At 43.2% G+C, this 18,850-nt stretch overlaps 2 protein-coding genes across 3 annotated transcripts in view; one reads left to right on the top strand and one right to left on the bottom strand.

The window, feature by feature from the left end:
• The window catches only part of MAGI3 (membrane associated guanylate kinase, WW and PDZ domain containing 3), a 30,803-nt gene extending 23,208 nt beyond the window's left edge, over window positions 1-7,595 (top strand). The window contains exons 16-20 of the mRNA XM_026044205.1: window positions 520-616; window positions 944-1,076; window positions 1,529-1,672; window positions 2,963-3,101; window positions 4,338-7,595. Coding sequence (XP_025899990.1) covers window positions 520-616; window positions 944-1,076; window positions 1,529-1,672; window positions 2,963-3,101; window positions 4,338-5,410 — 1,586 coding nt within the window. The 3' untranslated portion in view covers window positions 5,411-7,595. The remainder of the gene's footprint in view (window positions 1-519; window positions 617-943; window positions 1,077-1,528; window positions 1,673-2,962; window positions 3,102-4,337) is intronic.
• A 282-nt stretch (window positions 7,596-7,877) lies between these two features.
• Window positions 7,878-18,504, bottom strand: PHTF1 (putative homeodomain transcription factor 1). Of its 2 annotated transcripts, XM_026044206.1 has the most exons (19): window positions 18,445-18,504; window positions 18,318-18,374; window positions 18,181-18,250; window positions 17,906-18,064; window positions 16,589-16,748; window positions 15,709-15,834; window positions 15,227-15,380; window positions 14,487-14,660; window positions 14,330-14,407; window positions 13,534-13,743; window positions 13,062-13,190; window positions 12,339-12,611; window positions 11,655-11,786; window positions 11,369-11,455; window positions 10,936-11,091; window positions 10,458-10,553; window positions 9,736-9,861; window positions 8,770-8,896; window positions 7,878-8,455 (listed from the first exon to the last, which is right to left on the bottom strand). In XM_026044206.1, exons 1-18 carry the CDS (start codon window positions 18,487-18,489, stop codon window positions 8,876-8,878), a joined length of 2,253 nt encoding a protein of 750 aa, XP_025899991.1. In that variant the 5' UTR covers window positions 18,490-18,504; the 3' UTR covers window positions 7,878-8,455; window positions 8,770-8,875. The 2 variants fall into 2 exon arrangements, with proteins under 2 accessions (XP_025899991.1, XP_025899992.1); XM_026044207.1 differs by lacking the exons at window positions 16,589-16,748; window positions 18,181-18,250; window positions 18,318-18,374; window positions 18,445-18,504 and having other exon boundaries at window positions 17,906-17,953.
• Window positions 18,505-18,850: the final 346 nt, after the last annotated feature.

Raw genomic sequence — 18,850 nt, 5'->3', positions numbered from 1 at the left:
ATTGTCAGGATAGTTCATCATCTCTCCAGTGGCTTTCCTGTGGCAAACTCCATTGAGGCTTAAAGGAGCTGGCAGCTTCCTCCCCACCATTAGCACCTTCCCCTGTGAGTCCTGAAGGCCTCTGCAGATCCTCAGACTTCTCTCCCTTTCAGAAAGGGATATGTTCTCAAATAAGTGTTATTTTTCATTTCTTATGTTAAATATATCAACCAACTGTGTGGATCTGACTAGCCTAATACCTTCAAATCTGTATCTATGAAATACTTGTGTTTGTGTCTGTTTCAGTTAGAATTTTGTTTGACAAAAAAGAATTCAGATAAGAACCAAGTTCCTAGAATTGCATTCAGTGGAATCAATGAGCTCTGCTGTGATTCCTGGCTTACGGCACCAGACCTCAGAAAATCCTCTCCCCCCTTTTAACTACTATGGGACGTAATCTGGCTGTGGTGATATGATAAGTGCCCCCCATGCCTGTGCATTAGGGAGGGTCTGACAGCTGATCTTGTTTGAATTCACCAGAGCATCGTGGTCCTCCCTCGGGAACAAACTCGGCGAGGCAGAGCCCGGCTCCGCAGCACCGGGCACCGGCGCAGAGCACCCCGGCCGGCGCGGACAGGTATGGGGCGCCCGGCCGGGCGGCAGCAGCCAGAGGGGCTTCGCTGGGGGTGGCTGCCGCTTGCAAGAATCGCCTGCTGCCATTGGTTTTGGGGTTAAACCACCGAGAGTCTGGCCTTAGGTGACACCAGGGTGTTCCAGTGATTTTGTTTGTAAGCTGGAGGTGATGGAGCAGCCTTACGTGCAGCTACTCATGTGTCCAGCATGCAAGAAGCCTGTCCTGTCAGCTGAATTACTGTGTACTGGTTTCCACTGGAACTATATTATAAAGCTTATGACGGTAACTCCCTACGTGCAGACTAACATCCATTCTGTTTTACCTCTGAAGGGGCACCACAGAAGGCGAAGCTGGAAAAGAGGCATCAGCTACTTACAGGCTTTCGTGGCCTGAGCACAAGCACTTGGCGCAGCCTGAGGGGGCTGTTGCTGCAGTAAGTGGTGGCCGTCACCCCCAGGTACAGGTAACCACCTGGCTTCAGGGCATGCAAAATACTGGTTCGAGGATTGAGGGCAATGAAACGTTTCCCTGCCGCGTGTGGGTAGGAAGGTTGCTCATAAAAATGGACTTGAAGCATTCCAGAGAAAACTTTAACATCATAAATTTGGTTGTCTCCTTAGTATAACTTAATACTTGTTATAAAAGCAACAGCAGATCTTTGGAGCTGGGCTATTCCAGACTCTTTGGCAAGATTTCTTCAAGAACTTTCATGTGTATCCAAAACTTGGGCAGAAAAATATTCTGTATATTTGACTTGGCATAAAATTATTGTAATAAATCATACATGAGTTGTGATGAGTTCAAGTTAAGTAGTGTATTGCACCTTCTTCAGAAAGTGTTAAGCATTTTCTAGAAAAACAAACGTTTCAATATGCCTACAGCTCTTCATCCTTTTTTGTGTCGCTTCCTACACAGAATCCTGGCTGCTACCCAGTGGAACTGGAAAGAGGTCCTCGGGGGTTTGGGTTCAGTCTTCGTGGAGGAAAGGAATACAACATGGGCTTATTCATCCTGCGACTTGCTGAAGAGGGGCCAGCAATCAAGGATGGGAGAATACACGTGAGTTTGTCTTCTGTTTGCACAGAAGTTGGCCTTTGATGTATTTACCAGTAGTGGGAACAAACTTATACCTTCTACCTTACCACACTTCCCGAGTGCAGGGTGCCAGCGGACAGAGCAGTATGTGGAGAGCTGCCAGTGTCTCGGTTCTTGCTGTGCAGGTTCTGGGGTGATAGGCTTGGCTTTAACAGAAGAAATGATCCTGTGGGTGGGGAAGGGGCCGTGAGTAGCTGATGCCCTTCTGGCCTGCAGACTATGGGTGATTTAAAATTGTAGGTGGCAGAGATGTTGAGCAAGATCTAACCCCATATCAGCAGCAGGGTCATTTCTTGGCTTGCTGTTTACTGGGGGCCCTGCTTTAGAATAGGAGACACCTGCACTGTAGGATAGAGCAGGATGCAAGGCAAACCATGCTGCTTGGATGTTGAACTTGTCCCGGCAGTGCAAGTGCCCTGAAAAGGGAAGAGTGGAGGCAGCTGCCTGTCCCACCAGCGTTTGAAAGGCCTACCTTGCTCTCATCCTTGTAACTCTTGCTCTCATCTCATGTAACTTGTAGCAGTGCATTGTGCGATCTGCTCCATGCAGCTCCCTGAGTGGCAGTGGCAGGAGGGGTGTTGGGCAGCGTGACAAGGCGGCTCCAGCGGGTCCTGCTCCAGCACTGGGTGTCACGGGCCCCCCTAGGGCCCCCGGGGACCGAGGGTCTGTTGGTGCCAGACGTGACGTTTCTCACCACTCTGGGGACATTCGGCTTTTCCCTGTTCAGCTCTAAAAAGCTGTCACTTTGTGGCTGTACTTCCAAATAACTAGGAGGAATTTCTCACCCAATTAATAGCAGCTGAGCACAAAGTGGTGCACACAGTGCAGTGTGAAGCTTCCTGTCCCATCACATGAGTAACCAACTAGTGACTTTCTTTGGCAATGACATTTTATTTAACAGAGCCCAGATGGACTCTTTAAGCAGCTATTTTTATGCACACTATAGTGACATCCATTGGCTGATCTAAGTATTGTGGAATAGATTTCATGAGGCTTTTTGCAAGAACTCTCTATTTCAGCCGCTTTATAGAACCCTGCAAAGCTGGCGTGAACTGTAATTAGATGCCCGTTGTCTCTTCTAGTTGCTAATTGGTCACAGACCTCAGTGCTATTAACTGCATAACGTTGGTGATCTGTCTTACCTTTTCTTTACATGAAGCCTCTTCTGCAATAACAGTATTCAGCTCTTATGAAATATGGAGCAGTTATTGTGTTACTTCATAAAGATTAAGCTGGCTGCTGTTCTCTTGTCAGGTTGGTGACCAGATTGTTGAAATAAACGGAGAGCCCACCCAAGGGATCACTCACACACGAGCCATTGAGCTGATTCAGGCTGGTGGGAATAAAGTTTTGCTGCTGCTGAGACCAGGGACTGGCTTGATACCAGATCACAGTACGTCATCTGAAATGTTAATTCATTTTCAGGTCCAAGGCAATGGAATAGAGCCTAATAAAGATATGCTGTTTTACTTAAATAGTTCCCTTTTTGATAGCTGTACAAGTGGCTCATACTATTTCAAATATAAGGAATGCTTTTAGTAAAAATTATTGCAGGATAAGTGTCTAAGAAAATTACATCATGTGTGAAATTATTTATTATTATTATATTTACTTTTGTAATCTGCTTCTCTGCTCTGTTGAAACTCATCTCCTATTCTATGCAAATATGACAGTTATCACCATTTGCCTTTTAGTTTTAGTTAAGATTCTGTACAATACAGACACAGTTTTCTCCTTACTGACAGCTACTTGGGCTGGGTGCAGTTTCAGCAGTGAGTGTTTAACATGCACCAAGGAGACTGCAGGAGTCACCTGGAACCATTCCTGGCTCCTCTTGTTCACTGAAACCCGCTGACAGAAAAGCAGAATTGTAGCAGGGTCAGGCAGGACCTCTGGAGATTGTTGTCTTCGGCTTTCTCTCAGAAGCTGGGTCTCACATTAGGTTCAGCATCTTAGATTAGACCAGCAGCTGGGGAGAAGGGGAAGGGCTTTATTACCTCTTGTCTTGCTAATTGTACATTTCTGATTGAGATCTGGCTTGCTGCACTCCTGTGATTTTTGGTATGTAGTTCTGGGCTTTTTTCTCTTCCTCCTTCAGGTTTGGCTGCTTCCAGTCTGTGTCCCTACGTGAAACCTGAGCAACACTAAGGGCTTTCAGTGCTTTTCTTGGTTTTTCCTTAAAGACTTGGTAAATCTGCATGTCTTGTGATTCATCTCTTCCTATTATTAAAGTGCAAAGCTATCAATAACCTCAGCTTCCTATTGGTTTTGGTTTTCTTTAGTATAAATCTTAACTCTGTAGGTCTAAGAATATTTTATTTGCAATTCTGCTCTGTAGACTCTAACATAATATGCTGATCCAAGACCCTGTCAGTCCTGCAGAGATCATGATCAGACCCTGCAGAGCTCTCCAAACACAAGTTTTTCTTCTAAAATCACATCCTTTTATTATTGTAGCTTGTAGAAAGTGAAGAAAACTGATAAGTAGATTTGGAGAATACATCACTATATAATTTATCTAAGTTGAAGATTTCACATAACATCCTGGAACCTCAGTAATAAACACACTTTAAAATTTTTAATGTTTTTTTCTGCAAGGTCTTAGTCTAATCTCATGTTTTTCTTTCAGGTGATTGGGATGGTTATAATCCATCTTCATCAAATGTAATATATGAAGAACCATCACCATTATCTTCATCTTCACAGTCTGCTTCCCCATCTGAACTGTGTTATTTACCAACATCAGGAGAAGCTTTAATGAAAGTTCAGCTGTCTGAGAAACTGGAACAGGCGAAGAACACTGTGCCTGAAAAGATAAGCACTTTATCAGAAATCTCGTCTGAGCTTAAGCCTGTATCTTCTCCCCAGAGAGCGAAGAACAGATGGGGTCATCCCTCCAGTCCTGGCTTGGAAATGACAAAAGGATCCCCCTCCGCGAGCCCAGAGAGGCCGGGGCCGTCCGAGGGGCGGCATCAGGCCGGACCGCGCGGCCCTGGGCAGGGCGACCCCAGAAAGCTCCACGTCGGTGTCGCAGCCGCCTCTGACGGCTGCAGAGGGGGTGAGGGCAGATCCACAGACCCCGGGCTCCACAGCAGCAGCAAGAGAGACCCCTCCAGAGCAAACCAAGGCAGGGGCGCTGGTCCCCACCAGTGTCTGGGTAAACAGGGACCCACCGAAGTGTCAGGAAAGTTGCCGGAGTATCAAGACAGAACAGCTGGTGGTGACGTTAAGACTGCTGAGCAGTTGAAAAGTGGGAACGGTAAAATAAGAGTCACAAGGAAAGATGCAAACCAGGAAAGTTCTGGAAGGAAGGAGGGGTGGCCATTGGAGAGAAGATACCCAGCATTTGAAAATACTCTTCCATTCAGTAAGGCCATGGACTCTTGGACAAAATCTTCTGAAGATGAAAAAATACAGAAGTCAAACTCTGGAGAGCCAAGTTTCAGCAAATTCAAAACTTCAAGCCTTTCCAATATCCCCCTGCTTTCCATGGAGAGGCAAAGGTGGCTAGAACCCCCAGAGACTGCTACTCTCAACAGGCAACAACACATGGAGCCACTTGATGAAACCAAAGATGATGGAATCTCAAAATCTGAGAACAGTTCACCGGTCAAGAGAGCACCAATAACTCCTGGACCTTGGAAAGTACCAAGTGTGTGTAAAGTCACCAAAGCAGCAAGTGTGGCTGAAAAACGGGTTTGACTGACACTTTTTTAAAACATGTTTTAATCAAGTTTCTAATGATGGTCACTTAAAAGCACCATTTCTTTACATAAAGTCATCATTTTTCAGAAACTGTTTAGAGGCTGGAAAGTAATCTGATTTATTCTTAAATTATCTAAGCTGCATGAAGGAACTTTGGATTGCTTAAATGAAACTCCTCCATAAGCTGCTGTCCCCTTGTCCTTTGAAGGCAGTGTGCTGCTGCTCCCGACATTGCACTGCTACAGCTTTCTCAGATAGTATTGTGAGGTTCTGAACAAAGTTATTTAATGCTTATATTGCCAATGTGATCATGACTCACTTGTTCTTGTGCCAAGTTATCTACTGTATCCAGTCAATCTAATCCTTCTCATATGTAATCCGGTCCCAGAAAAGACGAGGTTTTGTTTGAAATGGGTATTTTCTCAAGAGCATGTTGCATGTTTACATAAGGAGATACCCATGTGCTTACTGCTTCTCTGAGAAGATGGGTGAGTTGGTTTTATCAGTTCTAGGGCAGCAATGAGCCACTAATGCTGCTCCAGCAGATGTGTTTTGTTTTTATTTTTTTTTACCTAATATAAAATCATGTAGATAAGAATTACATTGGACATGATGTAATTCTGCTTTTTATGAACACAGCACAATTGCTTTAATTTCTTGATTCATGAGGATGCTCATAGTAATTGTTGACAAACATCTGTCTAAAAAGAGAGATGATTTCTGGATTCTGTTAAATAGCATAATTCCTTTGGCTTCCCTTGTGGCAGGGTCATCCTTACCATTCTCTGTAAACATATGTGAGTGTGTATTTATTTTTAGTGTCATTCTGGTGCTATTTACTGAAATTTCCTTAGTTCATTATTTAGCACTAGTTAAGAGTTGGGATTTTCTTTCCTCTGTAATGATAGCAGTTGATCCTTAGTCAGCTTCTTGAATGAAACTAATTCTACCTGTGCATACTGCAAGTCTCCCCCATCTTACCTGAAACGTGTGATCTAAGAGTGTGAAATAGAATAATAATACAGGCAAGGTGAGATGTAATATCTACTGTTTTGGCTCTAACATAAAATAATAGGAGGAAAAATATCAGGAATGCCACCAACCAAATAATTAGCGGTAAAAACAGTGAACTGAAAAAATTTAAAGGGATGTAATTGCTTTGAAGTTTTAGTGATGGCTTCCTTCATGTCTACAAGAAGTGGTAAAAGAAGCTCTTTGGTCCAGTTTGTAAAAGCAAACAGTAGTACCAAAGGTCAAGCTTTACTTATGTTAAAATTCATACTAGTACAACCTGCTAATTGCAAATGATTGAGCAGCATCTTTGACTTTAAACATTGAATGCTTTTAAAGTTCATTGAAGCACAGCGGATCAGCTCTGAGTTGAACAATTCTTCACCTACCTAAGGAGGTTTTTGATCACTTCTTGGAAAGTAAATAGGCTTTAAGGCAGATCTGCACTGCTCTCTGCTGTTTCACGTGGGACGATCCACTGATTGCTGTAGCATATGTACTAATACTCCATGGTGTGGAGTCTGACTGTGAAACTATTCAATACCTTGAAGTAGCCTCTGTAGATACTATCCATGTATTCTTGACAGGAGACTGTTTATGTTGTTGTATACACCTGCCCTACCCCTGAGTAATGAAATCAGAAGTTTAATATGAAGATGAATTAGCACCACTGAAATTATTTTCCATTTTTTTCTGCTAATGTGATCTAACTTAGCGTCTTACCTGTCTGTGATTTCTCCTTCCAGAGAACTTGTATCTGTACTTACTGTATGAGATGACTTAGCAATGTGGCCTTGGAATGCTAAGCAATGGATGGATGTACTGGGTGTAAATGTTTATATATTGTACAGCATCTTTATATATACTTCTGAGGTTCTAACTAGAGAAAGACCTGTAAATTGCTCATTATTTTTTATATAGATATTAAAAAGAAACTCCAGTTCACGGTCTGTTGGTTCTGCACTGTATAAAACATTCATTGTTGACTTTCAGTGGTGTGACACCTGCATTTAACAGATCAGTATAAGATCCAGGTTTTACCCATAAGCAAAATACTCTTCTGGAAAACAAATGCAATTTATTATTGGAACTTTAATTGCCTCTTTGTTCAGGTAGTATTTGTTCAACAAAGGTACTATAAAAAACATCAAATCATGTAGTATAAACTGTGTATGGTGAAATACTTGGACTGTAGGTTTATTTGTACATTTTGATATATAAAACTGTCACTTCCTTTTACATCTTAAAACCTTTCCTTGTACAGAAAATAGCTGTAAACAATTTACTACCCCAACCTCCTTTCCCATCTTACCTCCTCTGTGAAAGAATGAAGCTATGATATGGTCCTCTGTTTTTTCCTTTTTTCATTAAAGATAACAGAGTTATGAGAACTGAAGGAAAACACAAGTTTAACACCTGTCATTAAAAGGTTTTGTTTTGCTCCTGTGCCATTTCTACAATAATCATGTACTTTTCAAGGGAGAAAATCCCCGTGCTGTCACGGAGCTCACAGCAGCTCTGTCCTTGGGCTTGGCACTGGAAGGCACGTGGCAGTGCAAAGCTCCAGCCGCTTTCCGGAACAGGCAGTGAGGCTGGGTGCCAGAAGAGGTTCCCACAGGGTGAGGCCTTTTGTACCTGCCCCGAAGGGAAAAACCTAGGAAGCATCATCAGCAGGAACACAGCAGAGGAGTTGCAGGGAATGAACACAGCAGGATTCTCTATTTGATAGATGCTTTACTTGTAATCTCTGTTGTAGGATTGTTTTCATTTAACTAACATTTTTCAAAGTGATACCATTTATTTTCAGAAGACATACCATAAACTGCTGCTATGCAGCTGCAAGCTTAATTGTCATCATGGAAAAAATGTTTATCTTGTGCAGATTTAATTTCTTCACTGTATCCGTTAGTGGCTCAGGATATAGATGCAAAGCCTAAAGCACACTGAGCTTTTAAGTAACAAAATATTCTTCAGCACAGTTAGATAAATACATCTGTGGATGACTTGATCTGAGAAGAGTTCTGAAGAAGCCTGCAGAAATTTGAAAATGTGAGAACAGCTCCAGAGCTCCCTGAAAAAGGATGCTAGGAACTGAAAGAGCAGGACTGGCTAGTCACTAGCACCTGTAGCAGCTCTCTGCATCCTCTCTGTAACAGCTCTCATGGGGCTTTTAGTGTTCAGTGCCCTGAAGTATGTGCACATAGTTCCTGCTGTTTTCAATGCAAACCACTGATGTTTGGCCCCCTTTATTTTGCTTTAGCACACACACATATCATGGGCTGACTTCACTAGTTATTCTGTATGTTGTAGAACAGTAAAGCAGAAGAGAAAGTATTGATACATACATTGACTCTGCTGAAGAAGTCGTAATTACAGATTTCCATAATTTGAGCATCTCTGCCTTTTGCCCAAGCAGGTGGTTATCTATCTTCTCTGCTGATGGTGCTCAGTTCATGGTTTAATTTTCCATAACTGAAAAGACAAATTGAGAGGGAGTACTGGGCTAAGAAAGACTCTTCTTTAAAGATTAGCAAATCAAATTTATATACAGCTGCTATCTTTGAAGCTATAGCTGTAAAAATAACCAATGTCTAAATGCCCACTTTTCAAACTTGTTTGTTAGTTTAAGCAGTTCTGATACAACTTTTTAAAGGACAAATCTGTTTTGTTTTTGAATTACTTTCATTCTTGTTCATAATTCTGTACCAAATTGACAAGACAACAGTTAAATTCACACTGATGTGCAAGGAGACAAGCTTTTTTTTCTTTTTTTCCCCCCTACTTCTGTACTTCAGAAGGCAACCTGAGAATAACAGTAGCAGTCTGTAAAGAGGGGTTTTTCCTGACTCTGAGCACAGAACAGAGCGGAGGTGGGGGGGGGGGCGAGGAAGTGACACTCATGTTTTGAGCACAGGAAAATGTGTGCAGAATGGAAGAGGTTCAGTATGAGGAAATGGGGTCCTGTCAGTCTGCAGGGAGCCCTAAGCCTGAATGCTTTTCATCTACAGGCCAGGAACTTCTGCATTAGCTGTGCTCAGTGACACTGGTTTAAAAGAAGTGAGACACAGCAGGATTATTTCTTTCTTCTAAAGGAAAAGAACTCAGGGGTTCTGACTTCCAGCTTTAAGCGGGCACTAAAGACCTTAACAGGGCTGCAATTTAAGACAGGCCTGTCCTTCCCCAACCACCTGGCTTCATCCAGCATGGTCTGTGTTCTGCCACTGAGGTGGAACCTAATGCAAGGGTGCTAGCCCTGTTACAAAAGTAACCCCTACAACCTATTTCTTGTTAGAAGGAGCAGCTGTACTTACCCTGATATTGAATCCTAGAAGATCACTTATAACACCTGAGACAGCAGACAGTATCACAACACGTGTTATGTTGTAGATCAATGGATTCATGGTCAGTCCATACAGCCTAAATGGTGTATCTAATTCCTGCAGTGCATAGGAGGAAGAAAACAAAACAAGCAAAAAAAGCAATTAGAATTAGTCCCTACAGAAGTGATTAATGATGTTCTGGCTTTTAACTTAATACTGTTTTTCTGCCAGATTTTGTTAATCATGGCCAGCAGCTACATCCTGCTTTAAACCTAGTGACTGAATCTACCATTATAATTACCTCATGTGTTCCAGCTCAAAGTTTTTTTTTTTAAACATCCAATCTCAAATCTGAAGTCTTTGTTGCAGAAATGGAAGCAGCCTGCTACTGTCAATAATGGGTTTCCCCCAGCTTCAAGTGTGCTGTGCTCTCAATGGCTGGTTCCCCACCTGACCTAAATTCCAGTAAGCTGCTACGAATAAAATGTGCACAGTACCCATTTGCCCACAGGTCCTCTAGTGCTAGATGTTAGAGCATGGCTATACAAACAGTTAAAAATAATGGCAATTATAATAATAACAACTCCCTTTGTGAGAACTTACCTACCTAAACAGGAGAGACTAGAAAGAGGAAGGGCAAAGCTATACAGTAGTAACATTAGTCACCGGTTCCATAAAATTGAGCAACTGTGTGTTTTAGGGAGAGGCCTTACCTTCAGCAGTTTTGTAGATAGTTTCAAAACATTGTTGACTAGCGACAGCTGTTCTTTCTTGTTTGGCTTCTTCTCCATCTTTAGATACAAGTTTATCTACAACAGACAGACATTACAGATTCAATGCTAATAGTCTAGCTTTAGCCCTCACCCCACCTACCTCCAACTCCTTTCTAACTGAAGGAAATAGAGCCATTTTTATACCCAGCTTTCACTGTTAAGTGATGCATTTACAGAAGGAGTTGAATAGTGGTCACTCATGCTCTTTTCAAACCCAAAGCCAAAAACAATATAGGATTTTGGAATTTGAATCTGCTCAAGTGTTTAATAGTTGCTGTACAGTGTTCCACTTTAATACTGCACTGCACAAGTTTATAAATTTTACAATTTGATTCCAATATCATTTAATATGGTTTGAGCAATAATTATATCCAAACAAGCCAAAAAGACAAAGGGAGAATGAGCTAAATGGAAATACCTGCTCAGTGAGCAGGATTGAGATATTACTGTACTTCTTGTTGGTTTCAGAGCCCAAAGATGCTAAGCGCAGTAGAAAGAGAAGAAGTGCTGCCTCCCAGATGAGGAACTCCCAGTTGTAAGCTGCATTTAGAAATGTTTTGTGACCCTTAAGAACCTGTGTTAAAAAAAAAAAAAAGCCAATGTCAATAAAGAATAACATGCTGGTTCTTTGGTGGGAGGCAAAAGCCTTGCTCTTATTCTTGTGAACAGATAGCTCTGCTCTAACTACTACCTGGGATTTTTTCCCCCAGGAGGAATTCATTCTTGGAACTAGGTTAAAATAAAAGGACTTGTTTCTAATCTCTTTTTACCTTGAATTTTGCTTTGCTTTCCCGGGTTGTGAGGAACAAGTTCCAACTAATTTAAAAGAACAAGAACATGAAAAATCTCACCTGGGCACAGCATATAAAAGCAATTGAAAGGGCCAGCAAAAAGATTGAGGATACAACAACATCCACAGATCGCTGGGGGCCTCGCCGCTGCAGAAACAGTAATGCTGATTAGGTCTAAGCTTTGTCCTAATGCAGCTGCAAAGACAATGCTCTCCAAAAGCAGTCACAATTGTTTAAATATTCAAACACTGATGTCCAAAGTGCCAGAAAGTAGTGAGGAAAGTGTTAGAGACCTAGTTTATACCCATGTAATAATTAAATGCACCCATTTTAGATCAGAACTCACCTTTAGATAAGAACGAAGGGATAACCAGATCTTAATGTTTTCTACTTTCTTGAGTCTGAAATGAGGGATTTCATATTTCCTGGCTTTCCGAGCTGATGTAATGTGACTAAAAAGTTTGGCAAACAAAAACCTCTGCAAATTATAAAAAAAAAAAAAGCACACAAAACTATTATTTAGTCTAAAAGGGAAAATAAAGTTCTCAGGGATAGCTTACTGGTAACCATGGCAGAAAAAGACATGCTAGAAAAAACTATTTGAACCCTTTCCGTGTGACCTTAGAGGTAAGCAATCATGTTGAGTTTGCATGTGGCAGAGGTACAGCTGCTGTTGCTAGGGCAGCTGAAGCACAACGCTCTCACTAACCAATATGAGACACCCACTTCCCAGCATGGAACATCTGCAGCCCGTTTGACACAGCTATTGCCCACTGAAGGGAGACCAGATGTAACCAACTACCGCATTCTCCATCTTAAAACAGGAAACTTTGTAGGTATTTCCTTCTTCCACTCTAAGCATCACTTCCTTGCAGAGTGCTACTTCAACCTATTGTTAATGGCAAGGAGACTGACCAGCCTCACCTACCTAACCATCTGCTGGGGCTGTCTGTGTCCTGCCAAAGTCTCTTATGAAAGGCAGAAGGATCTCAGCAGGGTTCAGGAAAGGCAATGGTACATTCGCACATACCTGTTTGTATGTTCTCTCAGCAACACACATCATGAAGAAGAACATCCAGGTTAAGCAAAGTCGCTCAAGGAAGTTGATAGCAGACAGAACAATGACAGGAATGCTAGCAGGTGCTCCACAGAAGATGTGCAGAAGCTCCTTCACAGAAATGGAGCACAGCTGCTCCAGGTTATCTGTGTGAAACAGTCTGTAGAGGAATGGCAGGAATGCTAATCCAATGGTGATGATATTGCCCAGCATTTGATACCCTACTCCCTGCTGGTAGGCATTAACCTGATGAGCAGGAAGAAACAAACAACAACAACAAACACACTACTTGTGCATCAATGAAAAGGCAGGCTGCTGCAGCAGCACTAAATCAATCAAGCATCAGCCCCCTCTACCACCATCTCCCAAAGACATGGCATAAAATAATTCCACTTATTTCAGACAGCAAACCATCTCATTCCCCCAAGAAATCAGCACACTGCAGACATACTGCCAACAATACCCATGCTCTTTAGTCTTGAGAGCACCTTTGAGAACTTCCCAATGTTTTGCATATGCAATTACTAAATAAGAATTTTCAAGACAACTGCAGTTTTGGGGGACAGGTGGCAATTTTACACTGCACTTCATATTTGCAGGTATAGCTATTTTCAGTCTGGGGAGAGGAGGAAGAATTGTGCTTTCTTTTGCTTCTCAGTGTGAGAAAGAGGTTGCAGTGCCTTACAGCCCTCTTACCCTGCTCATGATAATCCCACTGATCTCAAGCACAGACATGTCCACCTTCTTACACTCATTTCCTTCCCAGATCAGTGCACTCACTTTTGCAGATGCTGGACTTGTATTCTGTAGCCAAAACAAATGGTTCTATAAAAGAAAAAAAATGCAACAGGCATACAGTGTATTTCTGTCTGTCTGTCTATCAATCCATACTTTGCTTAGGTTGGGTTGCAAAAGGGATTCCAGATTTAATGCTTTGTTTCAGGATTATCAGTTGTCCAAACACCTGGATAGTGAGGGCTCATTATAGCTGCTCAGATCATTCTCCCTCAGCTGACTGAAGGGGATCATCAAGTGGTAGGTGGCAACACAATTCAGACCAATCTTTCCTATTATGTGGGCAGGTACAATACTATGCTGGGGGGGAGGGCAGGGAAAATCAGAGAAGAAAATCTGTGACAGCCTTCTCTGCTACTGTGAACCAACCCACCTGCTGGAAAACATCTTCCTTCAGGTCACGCCTTGCCCCTCGCACAGTCACCTCCTCGCTGTCGCTGGTGCAGGAGGAGCGGCACTCTGGCCCGTGCAGCAGATCGTCCCACAGCATGTCTTCTGTCTCAGAGTCGTGGCGGGTGCTTTCAGAGTCTCTCCGCGTCACGCTGCAGCTCCGGGATCCTGCATTGATGCAGGACCTTGAGTCCTTGAAGGCAAGAAAACATTTGCACAACCACATCTCATGCCTCCAAACAGCTAAATCAGCTTTCAGCTCACACCCACCTGATCCAAACTCACGTGGGGTTTGTTAACAGCAATATTGCACAGTGACAGTTTTGTAATTGGCAGTTGCATGCAAGAAGGCACACAGAAACAGTAGTTACCCTTTGTCTACTTCCAACTTAAACTAAAAATGGACTTAATCATTCAGGTGCTTTTTTTTTTTTTTATCGTTTATACATAAAGATTCTACTTATATTAGCTTTTTATCAATGTATTTTATTTGTATTGGTTTATATTTCATTTTTCGGTGGTGGAAGTAGAAGGGGAGGGAAGATAAAGAAAGGGATACAGTGAAAGCATTTCATGAATATTTAGGTTTCTAAAAGATTTAGATTCACTTCAATGCAAAACCAAAAGCTTAGCATAAAAGCTGCTGTACTGTGCTGCTTCACAAACTATGAACTGAGTTGCTGAAACGCTGTCGTTGAAGGGTGGGTTATCTTAGCTGGGGGCTTTCCTGGCACTGTGCAGGCTCAGTGACCCTACAACCCCTTGCATCATGCCCATACCTGACTATATAATGTGGACTCTAGCTCAGATTCCACAACGCTGTCAGAGTCTCTGGCGCCTTTAAGAGCTTGTTTGACCTGCCAAAACAAATAAAAATCAACTCACTATCCAGAGCATTACATTCAATAGGAAATTACATTAATTCATCATGATCACCTGTGAAACAGCCTGGTTCAGAGAAACAACTGGTCTCTTCTTATTATCTTCATAGCTATTGTCACTGGAGGCCCCATCCACACTCTGGCGTAACAAACTCCTCTGTGCCATCGCCTCAGCATCCTCCTCACTTGAAAGTTCATCAGAAATACCACCTATGTTGGTGCACCCGTCCTGGAAGAACGGCAGCCAAAATCAGTCCATGATTATGGACTTATTTCTGAGGAGCCTCAGAAATAACAGCTCTACAAAGCTCTACATTTTTAAGCTTTTGCAGAGGTCACAATGCTTTAACTCAGTCTTTCCCTCTCCCCGAGGAGATGCTTCAGTCCTTAACTTCATGCTTGCCCCAGAAAGATAATAAAGGGACCTGCTTGCATAAATGCTTTTGAGTATTTGCTTATTTCTTATCATTACCAGCAATTTTCCTGAACTGAACAGCTTCAGCCCGATGTCTCTACAACTAAACAAGCACTTTGATATAACAGATATTTAGGATTGCCTATGCTCAACATATTTAACAGCTGTAACATACACATGGAAATGTGTTGATAGAGTATTAGCATCATGTCAACTGTTCAGCTCAGGAAGCAGAATGGGTTCTTAGGTTTTCCATTTGTAATCAAAAATATGTAGAAAAAGAAGTGTCTTGGATGAGATCAATCCAGTAGCAACAAACTTTTTGGTACATACAGACTATTCTGAAATTAGCCATTTGAAATGGATTTTCCTGCTAGTACCTGATGACTCTTTTCTCCATCGGAAAGTTTATTTTTCTCTTTGAAGGGCAGCAGCCTGTGTTCAGATCTGGTGTGTCTAATGCCATTATTCACAGCACTTGCATCATTTTCTGTCTCAGTCCCCTTTTCAGCCACCATCTTTACTCTTCCGATTCTGAGAGAGAAAATACAATTAAATGCTTTTATAGCAGAGACAAGAGCTTTGGCAATGACATCAGGGTCTTTCACCTGCAATGCAGGTTCTACACTAAGCAGTAACTGAGGGACTACAGAATTGTACTTTGCTGTCAGACACTTCTATGTGCTTTTAATAAAAAGGGTCAATCTGCTTCTCACAAGCTGGTTCCTGTTGTTACCCTGCTAGGGCCCTAAAACTACTAAACCCACAGGAAAGTCTTTTCTTACTGCAATTTTGAAAAACTAACAAAAAACAACTTGTAACTGGCATTACAAACAGACTATACCCAGTAAAGATCACAGACCTCCTTCGGAAGAGTGTGCCAAATAAATTATCAAGAATGGATGCAGATTCTGATTGCTCTTCTTTACTGGCTTTGTCAGGAGAAGGCCAACTGTTCCCATCAACACCCACAGATTTGCGTAATTTCCTGATTTAAAAACAAAACAACTTTTAGGTCTTTCTTAAAAAAAAAATGAATCAGATTTAAACAGCCCATAGATTTTATTGAGTCATACACACAGAAGGCTCATTTCCATATATAATAGAGTTTACTAGGCATAACATAAATTATGCATATACCTACAGGACATCATCACTAATAAATAAATCAAAAAGGACACAACAGACAAAATCTGGATGTTGTCTTAACAGAGCCAAGAACATATCCACATTCACTATTGTGTGTTCAGACACATTATCAGCATCTGCACTGACTTTTCAGACAACTGAAAGTTAAATATCTAACAGATGAACTGTAACATCTTCCACGGGCACAAAAAAAAGATTCCCAGCAATGAAGTCATTTCTGTCATCATTTGCCTCTTATCAACACACATCAGCAATTCTCTGCAGCTAAGGCCAAAGTAGAACTCCAATTTGCTTTGCAAAGCAAACTCCTTGAGGATGCCTGACTGCAGAATAGCTTCCTCTGGCCACAAAAGGACCTGCATTAAAAAGCTACTTTAGAAGAAAGGTCCAGGTGCAAACTAAAGCAGACCTATCATGGTCACTTGCAGCACCTGTACAGGTAGGGAGCAAGTCTGAGAGAAAATACTCATTTTCACATTTATAGTTAAATAATGTGTTTGTACCAAAATAGAATACATTTATGCCCTAACTTCTATCCCGAGCGATCTGCCACGTGCCTCGATCCCAACAAACGATCTGGGCAGCGCTCTCACCTCCGCCGCCTGCTGAGTCCGTTGCTCCCCGAGGGCCTATTCATCTGCGTGGACACTATCTGACAGTGAACAGTCCCCATCAGCAGCATGAGGCACATGGGTCCCATGACTTCACTCGCACTCACAACAGGCATCATGAAATACAACACAACTGCTATCACTGAGAAAGAGAAAAGGGTATCAAACACAAAGGTTACACTGGCAGCTCTCCTACTTTTTTCTTCTGTCTTCACAGTTTATATTTACTGTGTTATATTCTTTCTCCAAATTCTGGTACCAAACATCTTGTAAGACATTTTTTCGCAGAAATTGCTTATTCTGTAGAGTGGTCAACACATCTACCAAAGCATAGGATGAAAAAGCACAAAGGTTAAAAAAAAAAAGTGTTCTGTGAAAAAACACTTCATAACCTTCAGTAGACCAAAATTTCAAATCAGTTCAGAGAAGGAGGCTGATACACAAGAGTCCCAAACTATAAATCGTCACAATGGAGTAGATTTGTTCCTGTACACAGCAATAAAAAGCATCTTCTCTAAACAGCTTCCTTAACACGCTAGTGAGGCTGAAAACTTCTCCACAGACTAAACACAGGACTGCAAGACAAAGAAAGCTGAAAGAACACCTCAAACAAAAGGGGTCTAGTCACAACACAAAGACTCAGGTATATAATACTCCTAGAACTACACATTCTGCAGAGGTTTAATTGACAAAAAAATGTTAAGGTTCAAAAAGATAACACAAGGCTGCCTTAATCCGCATATTTTTAAGACTAGAAAACTGTAAATCTGAATTTTCTAGTCAGATCTGTGCCACACCAAAGACTCTTCACTTAACTGGCCCTACATCAAATCCATATCAGGAACTCCAGCCAGGGCACTGCACCTTGGATGCAGCTGTAGGTACAAACAAGCTGCCTCAAACAGTGCCAGACCCAGGCCAACAAATTAAAATTAGAATCTCTCTTTACACAGGTGATTACTCTTTCCCAATGTCTTACACTAATGAAATACCCTCATCACTCCACATAAAGAGAGCACTCCTGATTACACAGCTGGTTCAAGGTCACCCACAAATACAGCAGCTGTAAATGAAACATAATTAAGCTTTGCTCCAAAGCCCCATTGACAAGACACAGCAGAGCAAACGCAGCACAGGAGGTCACATAATCAGCAGAGAAAAGGTGACCACACACCCTGAGCAAGCCAAGGCAAAGCCCTGCCCAGACCTGAGCACTGCCCATAGATCCTTATCAGGGTGGTTAAGGCTATTACCATCTTCACAAAAGGAGGCCTTGGCACAGGTGCTCCCCCTCCTTACCTTGCATAAGGTAGAGCACCAGAAGCCACGTAAAAATACGCTGCGAGGTAACCTGTATCCACCACTGGCTGAACAATGGGAAAAACACAACCCTCACAATTCCTTTCCTAGTTAGGGATGTCCACGGGATTTCAGGCTTAGCTTTGGCAAAGGTGGAGCCTGGGAACCAAAAGCCAACACAGCCGGGGTTACTGGTGAAGCGCAGGCATGTCCCCAGCCCCACGGCCGCTCTGCCGGGCACGCTGTAGCGCGGGCCGGGGCTCCTGGTCGCTCACCCCGAATGAGATCGACGTCGATGAGGTCAGGCTGGATGTGGCCCTTCTTCCTGGGCTTGCTCTTGAGGCCCTGCAAAGCGGAGAGGCGGCGGTGAGGGGCTGGGGGGCACGGGCCGCGCGCTGCGTGCCACCGTTACCTTCATCTCCGTCTGCTCGATGGACTTCTCCCATATCTGCTGGTCGTAGGCGCCCACCTGCGCAGACAGTGGGCAGTGGGCGCGCGGCCGCCGGCACCGCTGCCGCTTGGGGGCCGCCGCCACTCACCTTCTTCTGGTACCAGGAGATGGCATCGCTGTCGTGGGAGGCCATGGGGCGGGAGAGGCGAGCGCGGCCCAGGCCCAGGCCCCAACGCGAGCCTCGGCCCCGGCCCCGGCCCCGGCCCCGGCCTGCTCCGGCCGTTACCCTGGAGACGCCGGGGCGCGGCGCGCGACTGCCCCGCCTGGCTGAGCCCGCCCCCGCAGGCAGCGCCAGCCGAGTGCCGAGCGCGCAGAACCAGAGCGGCGGGATCGAGCGCTGACCCGCGCAGGGAGCGTCACCGGGACGCCGGCACCGGAACCCCGGCACCGGGACCCCGGCACCGGGACCCAACAGCAATAGCCAGCGAGCAGGTAAAGGACAAAAATCAGACTTTGTTTATTAAAAAAATACTTTACAGGAAAAAATTCTATGC

The sequence above is a fragment of the Nothoprocta perdicaria genome, unplaced genomic scaffold (genome assembly GCF_003342845.1).
Source record: "Nothoprocta perdicaria isolate Ctin4 unplaced genomic scaffold, notPer1 scaffold_353, whole genome shotgun sequence".
Taxonomy (NCBI): Eukaryota; Metazoa; Chordata; class Aves; order Tinamiformes; family Tinamidae; genus Nothoprocta; species Nothoprocta perdicaria.
The sequence above is the reverse complement of the archived record's forward strand: the minus strand, read 5'-3'. Positions and strand labels throughout refer to the sequence as shown.

Excerpts from the sequence above, each read along its gene's own strand:
- PHTF1 (XM_026044206.1), bottom strand. The coding sequence starts at position 18,489 with ATGGCCTCCCACGACAGCGATGCCATCTCCTGGTACCAGAAGAAG. Across the intron at positions 18,375-18,444 it reads TCTCCTGGTACCAGAAGAAG|GTGGGCGCCTACGACCAGCA; the intron begins GTGAGTGGCGGC and ends CTGTCTGCGCAG. Across the intron at positions 11,787-12,338 it reads CTGAGAGAACATACAAACAG|AGGTTTTTGTTTGCCAAACT; the intron begins GTATGTGCGAAT and ends TATAATTTGCAG.